The sequence below is a fragment of the Nannospalax galili genome, unplaced genomic scaffold (assembly GCF_000622305.1).
Source record: "Nannospalax galili isolate Female #2095 unplaced genomic scaffold, S.galili_v1.0 scaffold41, whole genome shotgun sequence".
NCBI classification, from domain to species: domain Eukaryota; kingdom Metazoa; phylum Chordata; class Mammalia; order Rodentia; family Spalacidae; genus Nannospalax; species Nannospalax galili.
Genome location: NW_008344991.1, coordinates 2,081,056 through 2,102,434, shown reverse-complemented (window position 1 = coordinate 2,102,434; position 21,379 = coordinate 2,081,056). Strand labels below are relative to the sequence as shown.

The window sequence follows — 21,379 nt, the reverse complement described above, 5'->3', positions numbered from 1 at the left end:
AGGTACCATCCACCTTATTTTTTTCAACATATGTTTTTATTGATGTTTTGTGCATTTCATACAATAAATATATCTTAATCATATTTAAATCCCCCTCCCCTATTCATCCCCCATAGCCCACCCAGCAGATTTCATGCATTCTGTCATAGATGTTAAGGCCTAAGTTTGTGCCCCCAGATGTCCCTTGGTGTGAGTTCATCCACTGGAGTCTCGTCAGCCTTTCTAGCATCACTGTCTTAAAGAAGACCAACTCTTTCTCATCCAGCAGTAATCAACTGCCAGTAGTTCCTTGGTTCAGGTTTGGGCTTCTTGCCCATCTCCCCAGTTCTATACTGGGTTTTTGTCAGCTTGAGTTTGCATGGGTCTTGTGCATGCTGTCACCATTGCTGTAACTTCATATGAGCAAGTTCCCAGAAGCCTGGAAAACTGTTTCCTTGTGGTCATCCACCCCCCATTGCTCTTACTCATCCCCATCTTCCACAATGAACCCTGAGCCCATATAGGCGTCCTGTCCAGGGACACAGACTCTGTAGTTTTTTATTCTGTACATTTTGGCCAGTTGGGGCTTATTGTGTTAATTGCCCTCTGTTGCATAAGGAAACTTTGTTGGTGAGAGTTGAGAGATGTATTAGTATTCTCTCTACCCCCTGTTCCACTGAGTTCTGTAAGCCTTGGGTGTAAATTTTCCATTGTAGATGTGTTCAAAAGCCTACTGAAAAATACTAATATAATATCTGTACATGAGTGCATGTTTGTAGCTGAAGGCTACATAACAAAAACCACAGTGCCAGACAGGAGAAACCTCCCTTTGAGTTGTTGGTCAATGTAGTCCAAGACACTCCCAAAATAACACAGGCTATTGCCACAGTCCTTGATTTCCTCCAAGACCTTATTAAAAAGGATGTACTTCAGACAGAGGACTTGGGGCAGTGGAGCTGGAACTGACCTGGAAGCCTCCTCCCTGAAGAGCAGTTCTCACAGTTTTAGAGGATACTATACAAGCTGCTAAGGGAGAAAATCAATCAATGGTCCAACCCCAGCTTTAAAGTCTAATAAGTACAACAATGATCAACACAGTGAACTATCTCTATCGGTGTAGTAGTGGCACTTTTATCTAGGATGTTATCAACAGCTATCTAATTGGACTTAAAGCCCGCTCAATGGGAGGGATCGCATGTGTGGTACTATAAACATAGCCAAATATACATGACTAGAGAGGTCACAGATCCTAGAGTTTTCTCTATGCCTGTCATATCCTTAGACAAACATAATTTCTTACTACATGTTAAATATGTATCCTTATATTTATAGGCAAGTATACCAGTCACCACACATCACAGTAACTTCTTTCTGCAACAGATGGGAACTATTACAGAGTTCCACAACTTGTCAAACACAGAGAGTAAGTGTCTGTGAGATGCCCAGCCTTAAGTGACACTTGTTTTTTGATACAGGATCTCTCATTGGCCTGAAGTTCAACTATTAGGCTATTCTGGCTGGCCACTGAGCCCCAGAGAGTCTCCTGTCTCCACCTCCCCAGCTCCTCCAGTCTTAAGAAAACTTCCTTTGGAGTGCCACATGAAGACCACTGTCTGTTAAAACAATAGCACATGGACTTGAAGAGCTAGAAACAGCCCCTCGCTGTTCTGGTAGCTCTGGGAAGTGTGTCTGATGCTGTGAACCTTCCCCTCATCACTGGGCATAGCAGCTAGTTGTGCCAGGGCCCATGTTGATTGGCACACACTAGGAGCTATGAGAAGTATGAGGCTACCAGGATACCAGTCTGTGGAGTTAGTGAGACATGTAGGGATTCATAGATCAGACATAAGTGATCTGTGTGTGTTAAGTAGAGGCTGGGCAGCTTGGCCACAGAGCACCTGAATGTTGTCACAACAGCAGTCTGGCATTTATCATATAATATGTATCTACTACTCTTGTTATTATGTGGCTATGCATTTTTATTTTGCAATAAACCCCTTCAGAAATAAAGGCTTAATGTGGTCATATAACTTAAATATTGATTTTTTTATTTCTCAAGAAAGTTGATGGTGAACATATGACAGAGTACTTGCCACACACACACCACAGGGCCCTTAATGTTCCCATCACTGACCATAAAACCAATCAAGAGACAGAAATCTGCTGAGGAAGCAGCAACATCAATGTAAAAAAAAAATAGTTATGTTTTTAAAAGATTGCTCAAAGCAGGTGATTGGACACACAGCTGCTTAAAGTGTGTTTGCATACCACTCCGGATAAGATTTTACTTCCTCCAATAACAGTAGTTCTCAATTAGTTTCACTCAACCTTATTTCTAAGGTTCCATAAATCTATAAGACATGTAAAAACAATGACTACTTATGAGCTGACACCATTAGTAGGAGTTCTGCAAACAGTTAAAATGATATTTAAAATACAGCTCTAAAAACAAGCTTTGGGACATTTTTATAAATGTTTCTATCACTGTGACTTCAAAATTCAATACTGTAGGGGCTGGAAAGATGGCTCTGTGGTTAAGAGCACACCCGCTCTTGTAGAGAACCTGAGTTCTATTCCAAGGGTGGTTCACAGCTGCCTGTAACTTCAGTTCCAGGAGATCCAATGCCATCTTCTGACTTCTGCAGGTACCCAGACACATATACATTATTTAAAATTTAAAAAAAAAAACTTTAAACATTCAGTATTGTGACATCAAATGATAATATGAATACATAGATTGTAAAAGTACAATACTGCAGTAAAATAATGTTTTTACTAAAATAAAAATCTATGGAGTAGAAATTAACTGTGATATTTAGATAATGAAGCTGGTATTTAATGACATAAAAATTAAGAAGAATTTGGGGCTGGAAAGATGGCTCAGTGGTTAAGAGCACTGGCTGCTCTTGCAGAGAACCTGGATTTGATTCCCAACACCCACATGACAGCTTACAACCATCTGTAACTCCAGTTCTAGGTGATCCAACACCCTTTTCTGAACTCTGTGGGCACTGCACAACATGGGCACACTTACAAATATGCAAACAATACATTCATATGCATAAAATAAAAATAATAAATAAAATATTTGTTTAAATTAAGAATTTAAACATACTTTTCTACACAGAAAGGTAGTGTGGATGATAGGCAATATTTGAGGATAAAATTGATATTAAGCTCTAAAATAATTTCATGCATGACAGTAAACACTTCATTTGTTGATGCCATTGATTAGGTTTTAGAAACGTAAATGGACTTGGGCGATTTTGCAAAGAAAGCCTATGAAACTGAAGTGCACTCAGCTCAGAAGCACCAGGAGCTTTTTAGTTAAGCTATTTAACTACAGAAAAAAAATAACTACAGGTTTTTAATGTTTACATGTTTAAATTATTGAAATAAAAATTATAAACAAGAGGTCATTGAAGTTTATTTTTACCAAAGATTAAGATAAAAAATTAAAAGGCAAGAGTTCATATTGTTCAAAATATCTAATTTTGAAATTCCATAATTGTGCTTTAGGACATTTTACTTGTAGGAAGAAGTTTTTAGTGGAGCTCCTCTACTTTATTTTATTTTATTTTTTGAGACAGAATCTTGCTCCATAACGTAGGCTTGTGCAGAACTTAAGGTGATCCTCCTGACTTCATTTTCCTGAATGCTAGGATTGCAGTCATGAGCCAGCACGCTTGACTTGGAGCTCCTCTTTACTATGACAAAATTATGTTCTATGCTAGATTTTGCAATATCACATTTTGGGAAATATTTAAAATTCAAACAGAAATAATTTCATGAATTTTACACATGCAAAAAGAAAGAAAATAATCCAAATGAGTTGCAAGAAGACAGTCATGATAAAAATATTTTAGCTCAAATAATTACACATTTCAGTACTGAGATATATTATTAGAATCTTAATGTCTTCCACTTCTCAGAATCTTCTGAACTTATTGGGCGTTTCTGTATTTACAGAGTATTTTCATATAATCTGGTTTACAAACTTGAAAAAGAAATAATTTTGGATTGGGGAGATGGCTCAGTGAGTAAGAGCACTTATGTACAAACTTGGAGGCCAGAGTTTGGGTCCGCAGAACCCAGGTGTGGCAGTGCACCTGGTGTTTGGTATGAAGCAAAAACAGGTAGATCACTAGGGTTTGCTGGCTGCCTGTCTTGCTGGAAAACGGCTCAGGTTCAGTGAAAGGCCCTGTCTCAAATGGATAAGGCAAAGAGTAATACAGGACACCAAGTGTCCACTTCTACCTTCTACATGTACACAGATTCACACTCACATACATACTTGTACACACATGCATACACACACTAAATACATACATACATACATACATACGTACACACATACATACATAAAGCTAGTAGTGGGTTATAATCCATATAACAAAATGAATATCATCAAGCATATTGATATAAGTAAATTGGATGCAAAAGAGCTTTTCAGTAGATTTCAACTTATAAAAATGGAAGTAGAGGAAAACAGAAAACTCACCATTAAGCAATCACCTAATTTTTTATAGATAAATATACTAAAAAAATTCAGTATTTTATGGGTAAAAGATAGAGAGTACAGTACAAATTTCAATTTCTCCATAATTCCTGATGTCAAAAGGAAGCACGATAATGTTACAATGAGAAACTCGCCTTAACCAAGTGATCGAGGTCAATAATACCAAGAAATAACATAGACTTACATCACAAATCTTATGAGTGTAACAAGAACAACACAGTCAGGGCCTTAGGTAGATGAATACAGTCCTCCTCAGCCAACTGACCAGATACGACTAACCCAGCTGGCTGCAAACATGTGAGTAAACCCATCAACATCACATGGAGACAAGCTATCCTATCTAAACCCTGCCCAACCATCAGTCTATAGGTTTGTGAGCAAACAACTATTTTTAATCTTTAAGTTTGGGATGATTGGAGAGAGAGAGAGAGAGAGAGAGAGAGAGAGAGAGAGAGAGAGAATAATAGCTAACTGATACAAATTCACAGAAAAAACATGGATTTATTTCAACTTAAGAGGAAAACTGGATTTGAAATGTGACTTTTACACTTGGACTTGAAGGCTTTAGAATGGAGGGGATTACAAGCAAAACACTGTGTAAGTGAGAACTGGGGTGAAAGCCTTGAGATGGGAAGTTTCTGTAACGACCCGGAGCAGACCAGTGTATCTTAAACACTGTTCCAGGAGGCTCCCATGATCCTCCATGTTGGTACATACATCAATGCAGAGTTCAATAAACTGATTTTGGCAAAATGGTTCCAAAACCATGCTACTACAAAATTAAAAGCACAGGTGTCCCACCTCTGTGTCTTCAGATCATGGGAATAAGTTTGTGATTCACAGGTTTGAAGCCAAAGGGAAGATTTTCCTGATACCTAGATAAAATAGAAGGGCAATGTTACTCAACAAACCTTGGGGTTTGGATGATGCTCAGTTTTATAAATAGATACACATGCTTGCAGATCTGAGAGCTCGGAGGGAACTGTCTGGACTCTCATGCCAAAACAGAAAGTGGTTTTTAAAATCTTTACTTAAGCAGCACTCAGGAAAAGTGTTTTAAAACTCTAGAGATGCATATAGGAGCTGTGGTTCTTGTTTCCACTCAAACTGAACATCATCCTGTGACAGCTTATGAAAACAGTAAACAAGGACATATCAAATAAAATGATGGTATGGCATTTAAGAACATATTAATACATGTTTGGAAAGCAGGTTGAATTGGATCCAGGTTCTTCCTATTGCTAGTTCTTAGGCAAGTTACACAGTGACCTCATTGAACTTCAGCTTCTTACCTCATGTGGATTTTATGAGGATTCACTAATCTTCATAAATCACTAAAAGCCCAGTGCCCATTCTTAATACCTAATATATGATGTAACTAAAATAATATTAGCATGAACATATTAGGTTTATCAAACTATATATTTATATATTTCTAAAGCTTGGTTTCTTATGTTCATAGCACTTGAGTAAAATGTGAATCTGTTTTCAGAAATTCCAATCATGTTTTGTAAATAATAAGATTTGTTGGATTATATAGTTCCTCTATCCCTCCTAGTATCTATGCATCTTGATGATTCATAGACCTAATAATACATTTTATTCTGAGAGATTTAGCTATCATATGTCACGTGAACAATAATTTCAGAAGCTAGTTTCCCAAAGACAGCTTTCAAAGAACTATGCCTCCCAGCCTTCAAAGCAGCCAAGACCCAAATTGATTCTGACTTGCTAATACAATACAAGGAAATGATGCTGTGACCATAACTGAGGCTAAGCCCTAAAAAGCAGAACAATGTCTGCTTTTGTGAGGCTGCCAGTTAAGAGGGACTGCTGTTTTGCCGAAAAGGTGATGTGGAGAGACCACACTGAGAGAAGTAGGGAAAGTGGCCTGGCAATCCTCGCATCCCAACAAACCACACTCCCAATTGCCTGTCGAGGGACCACACTTGTGAATGACAACGACTTGATCATCATTGTCCAGTGAAGTCCACCAATTAATGCAGCCCTAGAGAACGCAAAACATCAACTGGAGTCAGGGAATCACTCGGTGAACCTACTGCACACACAAAACTGTGCTAGAAAATAAAAACGGTTGCTTTGTAGTAATAGTTACACAGCAGTAGAGAACCCACACAGCATTTGTGTCTTCTTAGCTGTTTGAACACTGAGATGTTTCAAAGTATCATAAAGAAGACTGTCATGAATACACTGGAGCCATTACCTGCCTACCTCATACATACTGTGCAGAGAACCAGACTGAAAGAGACTGGTGAAAAGGGAATGATTTCATACTTAGAGAGAAGACAATCTAGAGTTGTTTGTCCTTTGCGATACAGTAGGCTGTCAACTACTCTTCTACAGCAGCACTTTGCTCTAAAGCTATGTTTCTTGTAAGGTGTAAGATTCTGTGTCTACTCAGCAACTTTGTGAGAAGAGTGTTAGTTGATAAAAATTCATGTCATAATGCCCTAAGCTTCAATGTAACTGATCTGAATGAGTTTTCAGGGGAGAGGGAGCAGGAGGAGGAAAAAGTGATAGATAAAGAGACAGAGAGACAGAGAGACAGAGATACAGAGAAACAGAGAGAGAGAAAGAGAGACAGAAAACAACAGAGAAAGAGAGATTGGCTCATGACCCAGTTGACTGTGCCCACCTGGGACAACTTGGGAGTGTTCCAATGACTTAATGTACCATTAAGTCATTTATTTGTGCTCTTTCTGATTTTTAAATGTAGGTGCTTAGAGTTATAAACTTCCCTCTTAGGGCTGCTTTTAAAATGTCCCAGAGGTTTTGGTGTGTTGTATTTTCGTTTAGTTCCAGGAATACTTCTATTTCTTTCTTAATTTCTTTTTTGACCCATTCTCACTCAGGAGTGTGTTGTTTGATTTCCATGAGTTCCTGTAGTTACTAGAATTTCCTTTGCTATTGGTTTTAAGCTTTACTTTATTGTGGCCAGGAAGAATGCATGGAATTATTTCAATTTTTTTGTATTTGTTGAGGTTTATTTTGTGCCCCAGTATGTGGTCGATTTTGGAGAAAGTTCCTTGGGATGCTGAGTAAAATGTGTATACTTTGGTACTTAGGTAGACTATTCTATAGATACCTGTTAGGTCCATTTGATGTATGATATAATTTAATTCAGATGATTCTGTTTATTCTTTGTTCAGTTGGCTTGTCTATTGGAGACAGCGGGGTATTGACATCACCTAATATTACTGAGTTGAAGTTAATCTGTGTCTTACAGTCCTGTACCACTATTTTTATGAAATTGGGTGTGCCAGAATTTGGTGCATATGTTCATGATTGCAATATCTTCTTGGCCAATCATTCCTTTGAAAAGAATGAAGTGACCCTCTTTATATTTTCTGATTAGTTTTAATTTGAAGTCTATTTTGTCAGATATTAGAATTGCAACACATGTTTGTTTCTCAATGTCATTTGCTTGGAATATATTTTCCATCCTTTCACCCTAAAGTAGTGCCTGTTGCTGAGGGTGCAATGAGTTTCTTGTAGGTGACAAATGGATGGATTTTATTTCTTAATCTAGTCTACTAGCCTATGTCTTTTGACAGGGGAGTTGAGGCCATTGATATTTAAAGTTATTATTGAAAAATGTGTATTAGTTCCTGTCATTTTGATTTCTGGTTTTGTTCTTGGTGCTATTTTGTGTTTCCATAATTGTACCTTCATTTGTTTTCTTTCTGTAGCCTCTTAGGTATAGTCACTGCTTTCTTCAGTCCTTTGTATTACTTCAAGTATTCTCTGTAAGGCTGGTTTTGTGGACATGAATTCTTTCAGCCTATTTGTGAAAGATTTTCCTTTCTCCTTTGATTATGATAGACAGTTTTTCCTGGGTAAAGTATTCTGAATTGGTATCTACCATCATTTAGAACTTGGAATACTTTGCTCCAGGCTCTTCTGGCTTTTAGAGTTTGCACTGCAAAATCAGTTGTAATTCTGATGGGTTTTCCTTTATATATAACTTGTTATTTTTCTCTTGAAGCTTTCAGTATTCTCTCTTTGTTCTGTTCTTTTAGTGTTTTTACTATGATACGCCATGGGGAATTTCTACTCTGTTCCTGGCTATTTGGTGTTCTGTGTACTTTTTGTATGGGTATGTCTTTCTTTAACTGAGGGATATTTTCTTCTATACTCTTGTTAAAATTCTGGTCAATGCCATTGACTTGGGATTCTTCTTCTTCCTCTATGCTTATGATGTGTAAACTTGTTCATTTCATAGAGTCCCACATTTGCTGCATATTCCATTCCTGTGGGGTTTTTTACATTTTTTTTCATATTCTTTGCCTGAGCAGTCCAATTCCTCAACTTTATCATCCAGTCTTGATATTCTGTTTTTCATTTCATTCATTCTGTTGTTGAGGCTTTTTCCTGTCATTTCAATTTGATTTGTTGAGTTTTTCAATTCCATCTTCATTTCAACTCTAGCTTTCTTTAGCATTTCTATCTGTTTGGTGGATTTACTCTGCAAATCCTGAATCATCTTTGTCATTTCATTCGTTGGTGTATCTGTATTTTCTGAACTTCAGTCTGCAGTTTATTCCTAGCCTTTTTGAGTTCTTTCAGTTTTTTTCTTACTCTTTAAATTCATTGAATTCTTGTTTCATGCTTATGATTGTTCTTTTAGATTCTGTGTCCTGGGTTCTTCTAAGCAGTTCATATTGTAGAACGCTTCTATAGGACTGGTGGGATTTGGTAGGGACATATTATTTATGTTTTTCATATTTGTAATTTTTCGGTGTTTTCTGGGCATATGGATTTCTTTTGTCGCTCGCGTGTCTGATATGAAGCTCAAGCCTGCCTTTGTTGAGTGAAGTTTGATTTTGTTTATATTGTTGATGTAGCTCGATTGCTTTCTAATCATGTATTAATAGTTGGTCTGGGCTTCAGGTTCTCTCTTTTGGTTTTTCATTGGAGGGACTGGATGGATCCAGGCTGGCTAGTCAGGAGCTCTTCGGAAGGTTGAAGGAGCCTAGGCCTAAGTTGAGGTAATGGGTATCAGCTGGTCTCAAAGTTCTAACTAGCTAAGCAAAAAAGGTGTGAGCCCTGGTCTTAAAGCAGAGGAATGGTGGCCAGGCAAAATGGGATCCAGCTGTCTCTCCCAGGTAATCACATGCTCTCTGGCAGCCTCAGTGGGACAGAGCCAAGGCCCAAGGAGAGCCCATGGAAACAGGATGGGCCAATTCTTACTAGCTATCAGAGAATGCTTGAGCTCGGGAACAGTGGGAGGGACTGCTAATGGTCCCAATGCAAATGATGGGCGGGAGTAACAGGATTTGGGTCACTCACTTCAACTAGTCAAGTGCTTTCTGAGCTTTCTGAGTAAGAGACAAATTTAAAGTCTTAATTAATTAATTAATTGATTGATTGATTGATTGATTGATTGATTATTTATTTAGAGACAGGGTCTCCCTGTAGACAAATTTGAAGTCTTATTTTTGTTCATTTGTATTTGTTTGTTTGTTTGTTTGTTTGTTTGTTTATTTATTTATTTTGAGACAGCATCTCCCTGTAGCCCCAGCTGGCTTGGAACTCATTGTGTAGACCAAGCTGGCTCGAACTCACAGAGATCCACCTGCCTCTGCCTCCCAAGTGCTGGGATTAAAAGCATGCACCACCATGCCTGGCAGTCTTATTTTATTTTAAGAATCCATGTAGGAGGCTGGAGAGATGGCTCAGCAGTTAAGAGCACTGGCTGCTCATGCAGAGGACCTGGGTTCAGTTCCCTGCACTCACATGGCTGCTAACAACCGTTGGTAACTCCAGATAGGGGGTCTGATGCCCTCTTCTGATCTTGCAGGCATTGCACAACATGGGTGCACTTACATACATGCAAGCAAAACATTCATATACGTAAAATAAAAATAATAAATAAAAAAGAACCCTTGTCAGATTTCTAGCCTACTCACATGAAAATGTTTTTTTTCTTTAAATATCTTGAGAGATATGTGTATATTTTAATCTCATTGCTGCATGTTCCCCTTGTCACCGGTATTTGGTTTGAATTTTATATTCTAATGGTCTCCTTGGGTATCCTCAGCAGTCACTTTATCTCCTGGCTAGGTGATACTAAAGGTAAAAGACTATGGCTTCTTCAAGGAGAATTTACTCTTCCAACTTCCTCTTACTTTCCCTCAGTCACTTTCTCCTGTCTTGAAAGAGGGAAACGTGTGACTAAATGGGTGTTTGGGCTGACGAACCTAATTCAGCTGGGTGCCCATTCAGGGAAGATAGCAGAACATGGGAAGAGCCTCATATATGCAAGCCCTAATTGACCAAACTGTCACCGTGCAGCATGAGATTGTGCTCATCTTTGCTGACCTCATGTTGGTTTTCTTCCCTGTGGCATGTCTGCTCATGCTTCCCTATCCACAAGACTACTCTCAGTGTAAGAGCTTGCAAGCACTAGATCCCCAACAACCCCCTTTCCTCTCTGTGCATTACTTCCTTGTAATGATCACATCAGATTCATGACTTCTCCTGCTCAAGATTTGCAATCCTATGTCTCTCTCATCATGTCTAGGTGTTGTTTTCTTGGACCCTAGATTCAAATATCCAGTTCCATACAGGGCATTCCCCCTCGATTATCCAAAAAGCAATTCAAACTCAGTACAAAATTTCTAATCTTTGCACCTAAATTCTTTTCTTCGCACGTCGTCTTTGTCTAGCTACACAGTTCTTAAAACGAGACTCTTGGGTCATGCAAGTCACCTCTTCACCTGTCATATGTGGTCCTCTGTCCCTCTCTTTTCTGTGTCATGTCATTCGTGTGTTTCTTTCCCTCCCCTCCCCCGCCCTTTACGTTTACTTGTTATACTTAATACCTTCTAGGTATTTACATATTCAAGCTACTGATTTTAAAACATTTCAGACTTAACTCCTTTAATTTTCAATTTTCCTCCATAATTATTTGTCACCCTCATTCTACAAGCAAGGAAATTAGGATCAGAGAAGCCAAATAGCTTTCCCAAATGTCATACATTCCATAAATAGAAAAATCGGGATTTGAACTTAGGCAGTTGACTCTGCAACATTTTGTTTTTCTTCTTATGACAGTGCTGGACTGAATCTCGGCCCTTGAACATACTGAGCATGTGTTATACCGCTAGCTATATCTCTGGCCACAGAGCATGCCCTTCCCGTGCCAGCTCTCATTGCTGCTCTCTTTCACGATTACTGAGTCTTTATGGTTTGTTTTTCTTCTCCCGTCTCCCTGACTCCTCTCTCAAATTCCACCTCTCATATGATTCACTATCACTATTCACTTTCACAATCATTTAAACCTTGGTAACTTTCTGGTCTTGTCAGCCTGCCGCCTAAACTCTATCCCTGCTTCTCCATCTCCTCCGGGTTCAACTCCTTAGTGATATACTCTCCTTCTGGTTCTGACTGATTCCAAAGCTTCTGAGACTTCCTCACAGACGTGGACGTTACCCCCTCACTATTTCCTTGCTTCACACTCACTCCTAGCTCCACAGGGACTGAACATGTGCCTCTCTGCGCGACCCAACTCTGCTACTGTATTTTCACGTGGCACAGTGAATGGAACTTGCTCTCCCCCTTGCTGGCCTACATAAGTTCTTGAAGGAAGTGTTCTGTTTATCTGCAATACCAACTACACTGCTTGATACAAAACATCCAATAAATTATTGTCAAATAAGAACGAAGCAATAAATGCAACCATGTCATCCCTTTTGCTATCATTTTCCTACACAAAGCCTAGCGCAAGTAACTTGCTCAAATATCCTGGCTTTCCCCTGGTTTCCATACCTACAGGAGGAATTAAGAATAATACGGATGACACATAGCTCAGTATGGCGTCTCCTGTAGGTAGGCATGAGGATCAGAAAGAAAAGAAGTGGATCAAGAACATAAAACAGAAGATCCTGGGTGTATCCACATCAGTAAAGGGGGCAATTGCAACACAAGAATAGTTATACTGAACCACTGGCTGTGGTCAATGTTTTGTAGAGTTGCTTTTTAAAGGCGATAACTGAAGAAATTTAAAAGGGAGCAGTTTTTTCTCCTTTGCATCGCAATTGCTTTTTGGGAAAGTCATTGCAGAAATTATTTGGCTGTAGAATTTTTTAAAAGAAGAATGTGGTAGTTTTATAGGATTCTGGTTCCTTTGTGTCAGGCAGCCAGAGTGAAATTACCTTCCCTGGTCTTGGTTCATTCGCTTCTCTACTCCTAATCATCCTTCCAGCCCACATACATTATTAGACTGAGCAGTTGTCCTTCACCACTAAAGAAGCGCAGCCGAGGCTTCTGTTACCGTGGAAACAGAATCGCTTTTGTAGACACCTCACTTCATCAGCACTATTATGAAGCTGAATGGGCTGGGAGGGGAATCAAGTACTCTTCCACCAGTGTTACATCTGGCCCCTGGGTGAATAGACGACTTTCAATTAGAGTACTTAAATATCTTTTAACTTTAATAATTATTATTAGAGCCCCAACAGAGTTTTCCTTGGAAAAGAGTTAAAAAACAATTCTTTTAAAGACTCTGCTTTTTTTTGAAGGGGAAACATAAATTCTTTTAAACTGGGACACTTCTGCTAAGAACATACAAGGGAATTTGCAAATAATGATTTACCTCCATGTAAAACAAGTGTTATCTTTTTTATTTTAGTTTATAGTTATTTTTATCTTATGTATATGAGTGTTTTGCCTGCATGCATGTAAGTGTACTTGTGCATACAATGCCAGTGGAGGCCAGAAGAGGAGCTAGAGCTCCCAACAGTTGTTAGCTGCCATGCAGGTGCTGGGAACTGAACCCAGCCAGGTCCTCTGCAGGAGCAATCAGTGCTCTTAACTACTGGTGAGCCATCTCTCCAGTGCCTGTTTTTGTTTTTAATTTCTGATTTGATCATATTATGGATTTGTGAAGCTATCTTTGCCCTCATCCCTTTGGCACTAAAGACGTTCACAGCCACAATCACTGGATTGCTTACTCCCCATAAAAGCACTATTTTTTTTAAAAGGCTAGGCATGTTGGAGCATGCCTTTAATTGAAGCCAGCCTAGTCTACACAGATGACCTGAGTTTCAGGTCAGCTGGAACTACAGGGAGATCCTATTTCAAACAAAACAAAACAAAACAAAGCCCAAAAAAGTGAATCATGAGATATTTTAGTTGCCAACTGTTTTTCTCAGACCAGAAAGAAAGAAAGAAAGAAAGAAAGAAAGAAAGAAAGAAAGAAAGGTAAAGAAAGAGAGAGAGAAAAAGAAAAAGAACAACAACAAAGAAAAAAGGAGAAAGAGACATACACAAAATTTCACATTACTTCAGAGTCCAGTTATAAGCAAAGAAAAATCCCACATAATGAAAAAGAAAAGTCTTTTAAAATTTTATTATTTTATGTGTCTGAGTGTATTGCCTGCATGTATGTAAGTGCACCTGTGTCGTGCAGTGCCTGCAGAGGTCAGAAGAAGGCACTGGATCCCCTGGAACTGGAGTTATGGCGGTGGTTAGCTGCCATGTGGGTACTGGGATTCGCACTTGGGTCCTCTGTAAGAACAGCCAGTGCTCTTAACTGCTGAGCCATCTCTCCAGCCCCAGAAATAAAAGTCTTTTATTGATTAAACATAAATCAGAAATGAGACTTTTTTTTTTTTGGTCTTTTTTGAGACAGGGTCTCCCTATAGCCCCAGCTGTCCTGGAACTCGCTATGTAGGCCAGGCTGGCCTTGAACTCACAGAGAGCTGCCTGCCTCTGCCTCCTGAGTGCTGGGGTTAAAGGCATGCACCACCACACCCAGCTCAAGAAATGAGACATTTTTAAAGTGTCCCAAGTAGTATGACGGAACAAAAGGACAAAAGATTTAAAACAGTCATTCCCCAAATCACCACGCAAGTCCTGAGTTCTGATTCTGACTTTAACAGTCTTCCCAACTTCACCACCTCAGCCAGTGTCCAGCAGATCTTTGATGTGTGAAGGCTGAAACCCAAGGCCAATCAAGAGCACTATCTGACCTGCAAGTCTGGCTTTGTCATCTCTTGGCAGGGCTTTGAGAAAATCATTTGTTTCAAAATCAGATTTGTTCATCCCTCATTAATATGGATAAATAGCCTCTTATCTTCATACATATAGGGAATGAAGCAGTTACACGCATAGCATTTATTTAAAATGGTCAGGACATTCCTGTTTCTGAAGGAAGAGTGACTTTCTCCTGTACTACATACAATAAGCCCAGATAAGTCGGACCACGTCACCCAATCAATGCAGTCATTGCAATCATTTAGTTTCCAGATTATCACCAATGTCAAATTTGTAAATTTTTTGGAGAATGTACCTTGCCACATGTTTCCTGTGTATATCCCCTGACATGAATGCAGGGCTGACTGGGCAGTGTATACTTTTGTTCAGTTTTAATTAATGGAATGAATATATCAAATTGCCATCCAGTATCTACTTGGCCCACTATTTGCAGAGGACCCGGCTTCAGTTTCCAGCACCCCATGGAAGCTAACAACTGTCTGTAACTCCAGTTCCAGGGATCTGATGTCCTCTTCTTGCTTCTGCAGACATCACACAACATTGGTGCATTTAAATACATGCAAGCAAACATTCATGCACATAAAATAAAAATAAAAAATAAAAATTCAAAAGAAGATTCATTAATGATGAATCTGGACCCAATTGGTCCAAGCTGCCTTTTGAAGATACACTCATAACCCAGATCCATAGTATTATCCAATTGAACTTTACAAGAAGTAGTGGTTCATTCACTGTATTAATGTACAGAGAGAATTATATACTAACATGATTTGTCTAAATTGTTTAAGTTTTTTTATTATTATTTTCTTTTTGAGAGAGAGAGAGAGAGAGAGAGAGAGAGAGAGAGAGAGAGACCAGAGAACCTTAGGTAATATTAGCAGAATAAATATCAATACAATCACACACAAAACCTACTCCATTCTGAGCATTTATTACATATGTGCTATACTCTGAACTCTGAACATACAACCTCTCTTAAGTTCAATAATAATTCTATAAAGTTTAATCTATTGTGGCTAGTAATTTATAGATGAGGAAAAAGATTCAGAGAATTAAAATAATTTGCTTATGCCACAAAGCCAGTCAGTAGCAGAGCTCGTTTCAAATCTGTGAAGACCAACTCTAAACTAGCCTGCTCATAAACTATGATTCTGCACACTAATCTATTAGGATCTTCATCTTTTGTTTTATAGAAGGATGGAGAGCTGGGCAAGGTAGCACACACCTATAATCTCAGCACTCCAGAAGCAGGTGGGTCTCCATGAGATCCAGGCCAGCCTGGTGTACATAGTGAGATCCAGGCCAGTTGGGGCTCCAGGGAAGCCTTGTCTCAAAAAGACAAAAAAAAAAAAAAAAAAAAAAAAGAATAGGGGCTGAAGAGATGATTCAGCCAATAAGAGCACTGGCTGCTCTTGCAGAGGACCTGGGTTCAGGTCCCAGCACCCATGGGGTGACTGACAACTGTCCATAGCTCCAGTTCCAGAGGATCCAATGCCCTCTTATGTCCTCTGTGAACACTGTACAACACGCGTGCACTTACATCATACACATAAAATAAAAATAACAAAATATTTCCAAAAAACCCCAAAAAATAAATGAATGAAGGAGAAAAGGGAGGGAGGGAGGTAAAGACAGAAGGAGGAGAAAAAAGGGAAAGAAAAACTATTCACTTAATGTCTAACACTCCTCCCAAGTAATCTGGGGATGGGTGGATCACAACTTTTTTACACTAGTCAACAGTGTTGAAAGATAATTGTAAATTTGGTCTGATGAGGTCACTTTGTCTTTGTTTTGCATTGCTCAGGAGAGGTATTCTTGCAGATTAAAGGACATCTGGAAGATATTTATAAAATCTACTGCTATCACCATGACGAAGCGCACAGTGTCCTGGAGTCCTATGAAAAGGAAGACGAGCTGAAGCAACATCTGAGCCACTGCATCCAGTCCTTAAAGTGAGGTTTTTCAAATGGTGATTCCCATTTACTCTGGTTGCTTAGCAGGGAAGATGTGAAATGGATGTAGATGAAAAGTCTCCCATAAAGCCCACATTGTATGTGGCCTGCTGAGAATATAGCTTTGTTACCTTATAAAAAGCTGACATGCCACAAGCCCAGACTGACTTTTTTTTCCTGAGAGGTCGACTAAAAATACCATGGGAGAAGATTCAGGGCTTTGTAGAGGTGGAGAAAAATGCAATCTCAAAAAATAAAATATAAAAGGAAAGCCCTTTCTAAAAGCTACCGTAGCGTGCATTCTCATGAACCAGTGGGCAGTGAGTTAAAAGGTGAATGGGATTTCCTGAATAGCCTTCCTTGTTCCCCAAATTCACTGTGGGGAAACTGTGAAGACAAATCAGGCCCTGCTAACATTAGCTTCAGGACAATTAGCCACGTTCACCTTTCTCATCCCTAATATGCAAGTGGGCGGCAGAAATGCTGCATAATATATTCCCCCCCAAAGAACTCTCTAAACACTATAAAAACTTTAAAAAATCTAAGTATGAATAAGAGTTCTAACTTTTAATATTCCATAATCACGTAATAACCCCAGATATTATCTTTTATAATAAGCTATGTGAGTATGAGGCTGTGTTTGATCTGATTCTTTTAGATGAAATTGGTGTCACACTGCATGTGTAGCTAAAATCGCTCCTTTTCCCATCTTACCAAGTTTTCCTATATCCTTTTACTTTTACTTTTAAGAACTGCCCACTGTCAGATAATCTTGATGAGGTCAGGGATTAACCAAGTGAGGGAGCTGAGCTGTTTGAATCAATGTGCCCCAGTCTGACTCCAGCACACCTTCCTGTCCTGCTCCACATTGTGGGAGAAAGGGGAGATATCCTGCTGTGACATAGAAGCTTGTAGCAGCATTGTGGTGAGGTGGGGGGATAAATGAAGCTACTCTGGAGGAAGACTTGCCAGGCTAGAATTAGATCTGAAAGAGTTCAAAGTGGTCCCAATGACAATAAACAAATAAAAGTTCAGCTTTATTGCCCTCTACTGGCCATTAGGAAATTGCAGCGCTTCAAGATTTTTTTCATACGTTGGAAAAAAAAATGTGATTATTTCATTAGTGCTTGTGCTATGACTTCTATAAGTTAGGTTCTGAGAAAACAAAAATAAATAAGACTTTCTACCTTATGTATAAGGATCTCAGCATGGTCAAATAACTCATATTTATGTGATGGGTAGCTGTAGCTAATTATTTCTGACTATTTTCAGTATAGTTCACTATTACCATATCAGTCTGGAGAAAAATTAAAGTTGTATTCATGTAAATAAGTTCATATATTGTTAAGAACAAAGTCTTCTATATGGACAGGTACTTTTCCCTCCGGTAAAATAATTATGTCCTGACTATGAACACCTTCCCTAGCTTAAACAAGAGGCAATATCTAATCCAATACAGGTGTGTCTTGAGCCACATTCCATCTTTTGGGTTCTAGAAATACTAGAAAAACATATCTTAGAAAATGAACAGCTATCTCCTTACATCAAATTTTGCCTGGGGGCGTTACCTGGAAAAAAAGGCAGTCGACTTTGGGCACATGCTCCACCTAACTGCTCCCCAGAAGTGGAGCTGCTCAGCTGAAGATAAATAACTGTGTTACGTGTTTAGCTTTTGACTTCTATGAGCCCAGAGCCTGCCAAAATATCCCCGGTGCCGTACAGCTCAACATCATCTCCTTAAAAAGTAACTGAGGGTGGAGGCTGGAGAGATGGTACGGCAGTTAACAGCACTTGCTGCTTTTGCAAAAATGGGATTGGGCTCACAGCCCCACCTGGTTGCTAACAACCATCAGTAATTCCAGTTCCAGGGCATCTGATGCCCTCTTCTGGCCTCTGTGGGCACTGCACATGAATGTACATGTAGGCAAAACACTAATACGTGCGTACATAAGAAGTCAATCCAAAAAAATACATATTTTTAAAGCAGTTGAAGTCAGAGGCAATTTCAAAACTTCAAGATTGTTACCTAAATTTACTTTCAAACCTAATAGCTTGCCATTTTTTTAAATCTACAAATTATTGTCCTGTGATGTCTCAAACTGTGTATATTTGGAGCCATTCTGACTTTTGGAAATAATTATAGCCACCGAAAGGTCTTAAGGTATAGAATGCACAAAATTTAAACGAAACAATGTTGACAGAACTATTTCTTAAGGGAAAGAAAATCAAAGTAAAATAGTGTAAGTTAAAGCTATTTTCCACAAAGTTGCCTTTCCATGAAAACAAAGTTAATGATGAATTGTGAAGGTCTGCCTGAAGGCTGCAACCAGTAGAATTATTGACATCGCTATAATACTGACCTCAGTTGACCTAAGCTTTAAATTCTGAGAAACAAGTTTTCAAACAGGTTTATAGGCCAAAGAGAGTCCAGAACACCCTCGGGGCTTGGTTTCCCTTGCCAAGTAATCAGTCAAACTTATTACTGTCACCGTGCTGTTTCCGAGTGGCTAAATAGAGGAGCCAGAGCACGGCTGCCATTTCTAATGAATATTAGCTGCAGCCTCCATTTTTGAAAGCACAAGGGATATTGGAACAACTTGGTTTAAGGCAATATCCGTTTGAGAACTGGCTTCATGCCTCAGAAGCTAAAGAGGATTTTAAAGCCACTTAGGTTACATTTTAACCAAATTAAAATGTTTATTGAGGGCCTAATAAATATTTAAGAGTGCTAGATAATTTTGAAAATATTTTTAAATATATCAGTATAGTTCTTGCCCCCTGGGAGCACAAAGTATAGTTGGGAAGATAAAACCATCTGGGAAATTTAATAGCAACACAAAAGTTAATTTAAGTAGCATACCAGAAGCTATCTCAGTAGGTGAAGTTCAGGACTAATTTCCAAAAGAATGGCAGAGACATTGCCTGCTTCCATAAGAGATTTAAACTTATGACCCTTGGTTATCCTTTGAAGTCCATTATCATTCAAAAGAGGAAATAATATTCATATCCAGAAAATAAGTTTAAATCCTTTTGAAGTGGTAAGGTGGTATTTCTTAGTGTGTGTATTCCTCTGTGCCAGATCTACCAGGGATATGTCTTTTTAAAAATATTTTATTTATTTTTATTTTGTGTGTTTGAGTGTATTGTCTGCATGTGTGTAAGTACACCTATGTTGTAATGTCCTTAGAGACCAGAAGAAAGTATCAGATTCCCCTGAAATTGGAGTTAAGGATGGTTGTTAGCTGCCATGTGGGTGCAGAGAACCAAACCCAGGTTCTCTGCAAGAGCAGCCAGTGTTCTTAGTAACTGAGCCATCTTCTCCCCAGGAATGTGTATTGACATGCAGAACTTAAAAAAATAAAATAAAAAAGGGTGGCTAAAGGATTGCTAACAGTTCAGGCCCCTGCCCTCATTTTTACCAAGCACCCTCAGGTGATTTCTGATATGTAAGAACTACTTGAGAGGGAAATCATGACCACTTTGCTTACTCACAGTTGTCCCTGATGCAGATGGACTTTTTTCATCAGTATAGATAAAATCTAGCAGTAATTTCAGAGTTTGAAGATAAAGAACAAACTCTATAAACATCCAGAAGGATAGTATGCATCTGCATCTATAGCCTGTAAACTGGAAATCTGCACATTTTTATTTATTCAGCAAGGAGTGTTTAAACAAATAGCATGAATGACTCTAAAACCCTGTGCAATGTTGTGTCAATATGTTCTCGAAAGGTACGGAAGCTGTTTACTAAGGACGTGGCTACTGAGTCTCTTCAGAATTGCCTAGGATTTCTGATCTGTGTGAAGAAGGTGAAAACAGAATGAGCGCGATGCAAATGCAGCTAGAATTGGAGCATCCTCTCTGCTGCTTCCTGCTTTTATTTTCCAGTTAGAAATACCACTAAAGTCCCCTCTACATGTCACAGGCCCCACAGGTCTGCTTATTTTATAATAGAGGAAAAAAAGGGGACATTCCTAAGTTTCTTGGGTTTGGGGTTTGTTGTTTTTGTTGAGTTTTTTTGTGTTTTTTGTTTTTGGTAGTGAGAAGACACTTTTCTAGCCTCATGCCTCATTGTCAAATTAAATTACATTTATCTTTTCCAACAAAGGCCACCATTCTCATGAGAAAAACATTCAACTTTCAGTCACCAGGCATTTCGGTCACATTGCTCCAGGGGCTTCCACCTTTGGAGAGAAAAGAGGCAAAAAGCCCATGCAATGCAAAATCTAAGAGGATGCATTTTGATTTATCACCACATTGTGTTCTTATTCTAAATAGAGTTTTGCAAATAAAAATTAAAACCACTTTTGGGAATTCTTTCAGTTCCTTATTACATCACATTATTTTTGAAGACACACTATAATCTTTAAAGAATAGCCACATAAAATCTTTAAGCCGTGAGTCAAATTATAATAGGCCAGGTAAAAGAGGGAGTTAATTGGTAGACAAATTATTTTATCCCATAAAAGGATAAATGGACACAATTTAACTTCCTTCTTCCTACATTGTCCTGGCTTGGATTAACCTCTGGACAGTTTTAAGATTTATCCTAAAGGAGAGTTTTTCTTCTTTGGTGGTGAGAAAATCAAAGGATGTTATAACATGGTGCCCCTCCATTATAGAATGTGGGTTCTCCTACTGGAAAAATTCTCAGGGTTCCTTTTATAAAATGTCATATTACATTAAGCACACAATTGATTTTTATTATATTTAGGTTGTTTAGTTGAAATAAGTGAAATAGAAAAACAGTTCCAAGTCTTCTCCAGGAGTTAATGTTTTTCTTCAACTTCAGTGCACGTCATGTCCTAAATGGCAAGCAATTCTGTTGCTTGTTGCCATGGGACATTGTGGGGGTTTTTTTATTTCATGTTTTCCAATCTTTGATCTACAAAAAAAAAAAAATCCTATA

General features: G+C 38.7%; 1 protein-coding gene across 1 annotated transcript in view; it reads left to right on the top strand.

Moving 5' to 3' along the window:
• The window catches only part of Arhgef38 (Rho guanine nucleotide exchange factor 38), a 176,670-nt gene that overhangs the window by 82,187 nt on the left and 73,104 nt on the right, over positions 1–21,379 (top strand). The window contains exon 4 of the mRNA XM_008841273.3: positions 16,323–16,470. Within this exon, the coding sequence (XP_008839495.1) occupies positions 16,323–16,470 (148 nt within the window). The remainder of the gene's footprint in view (positions 1–16,322; positions 16,471–21,379) is intronic.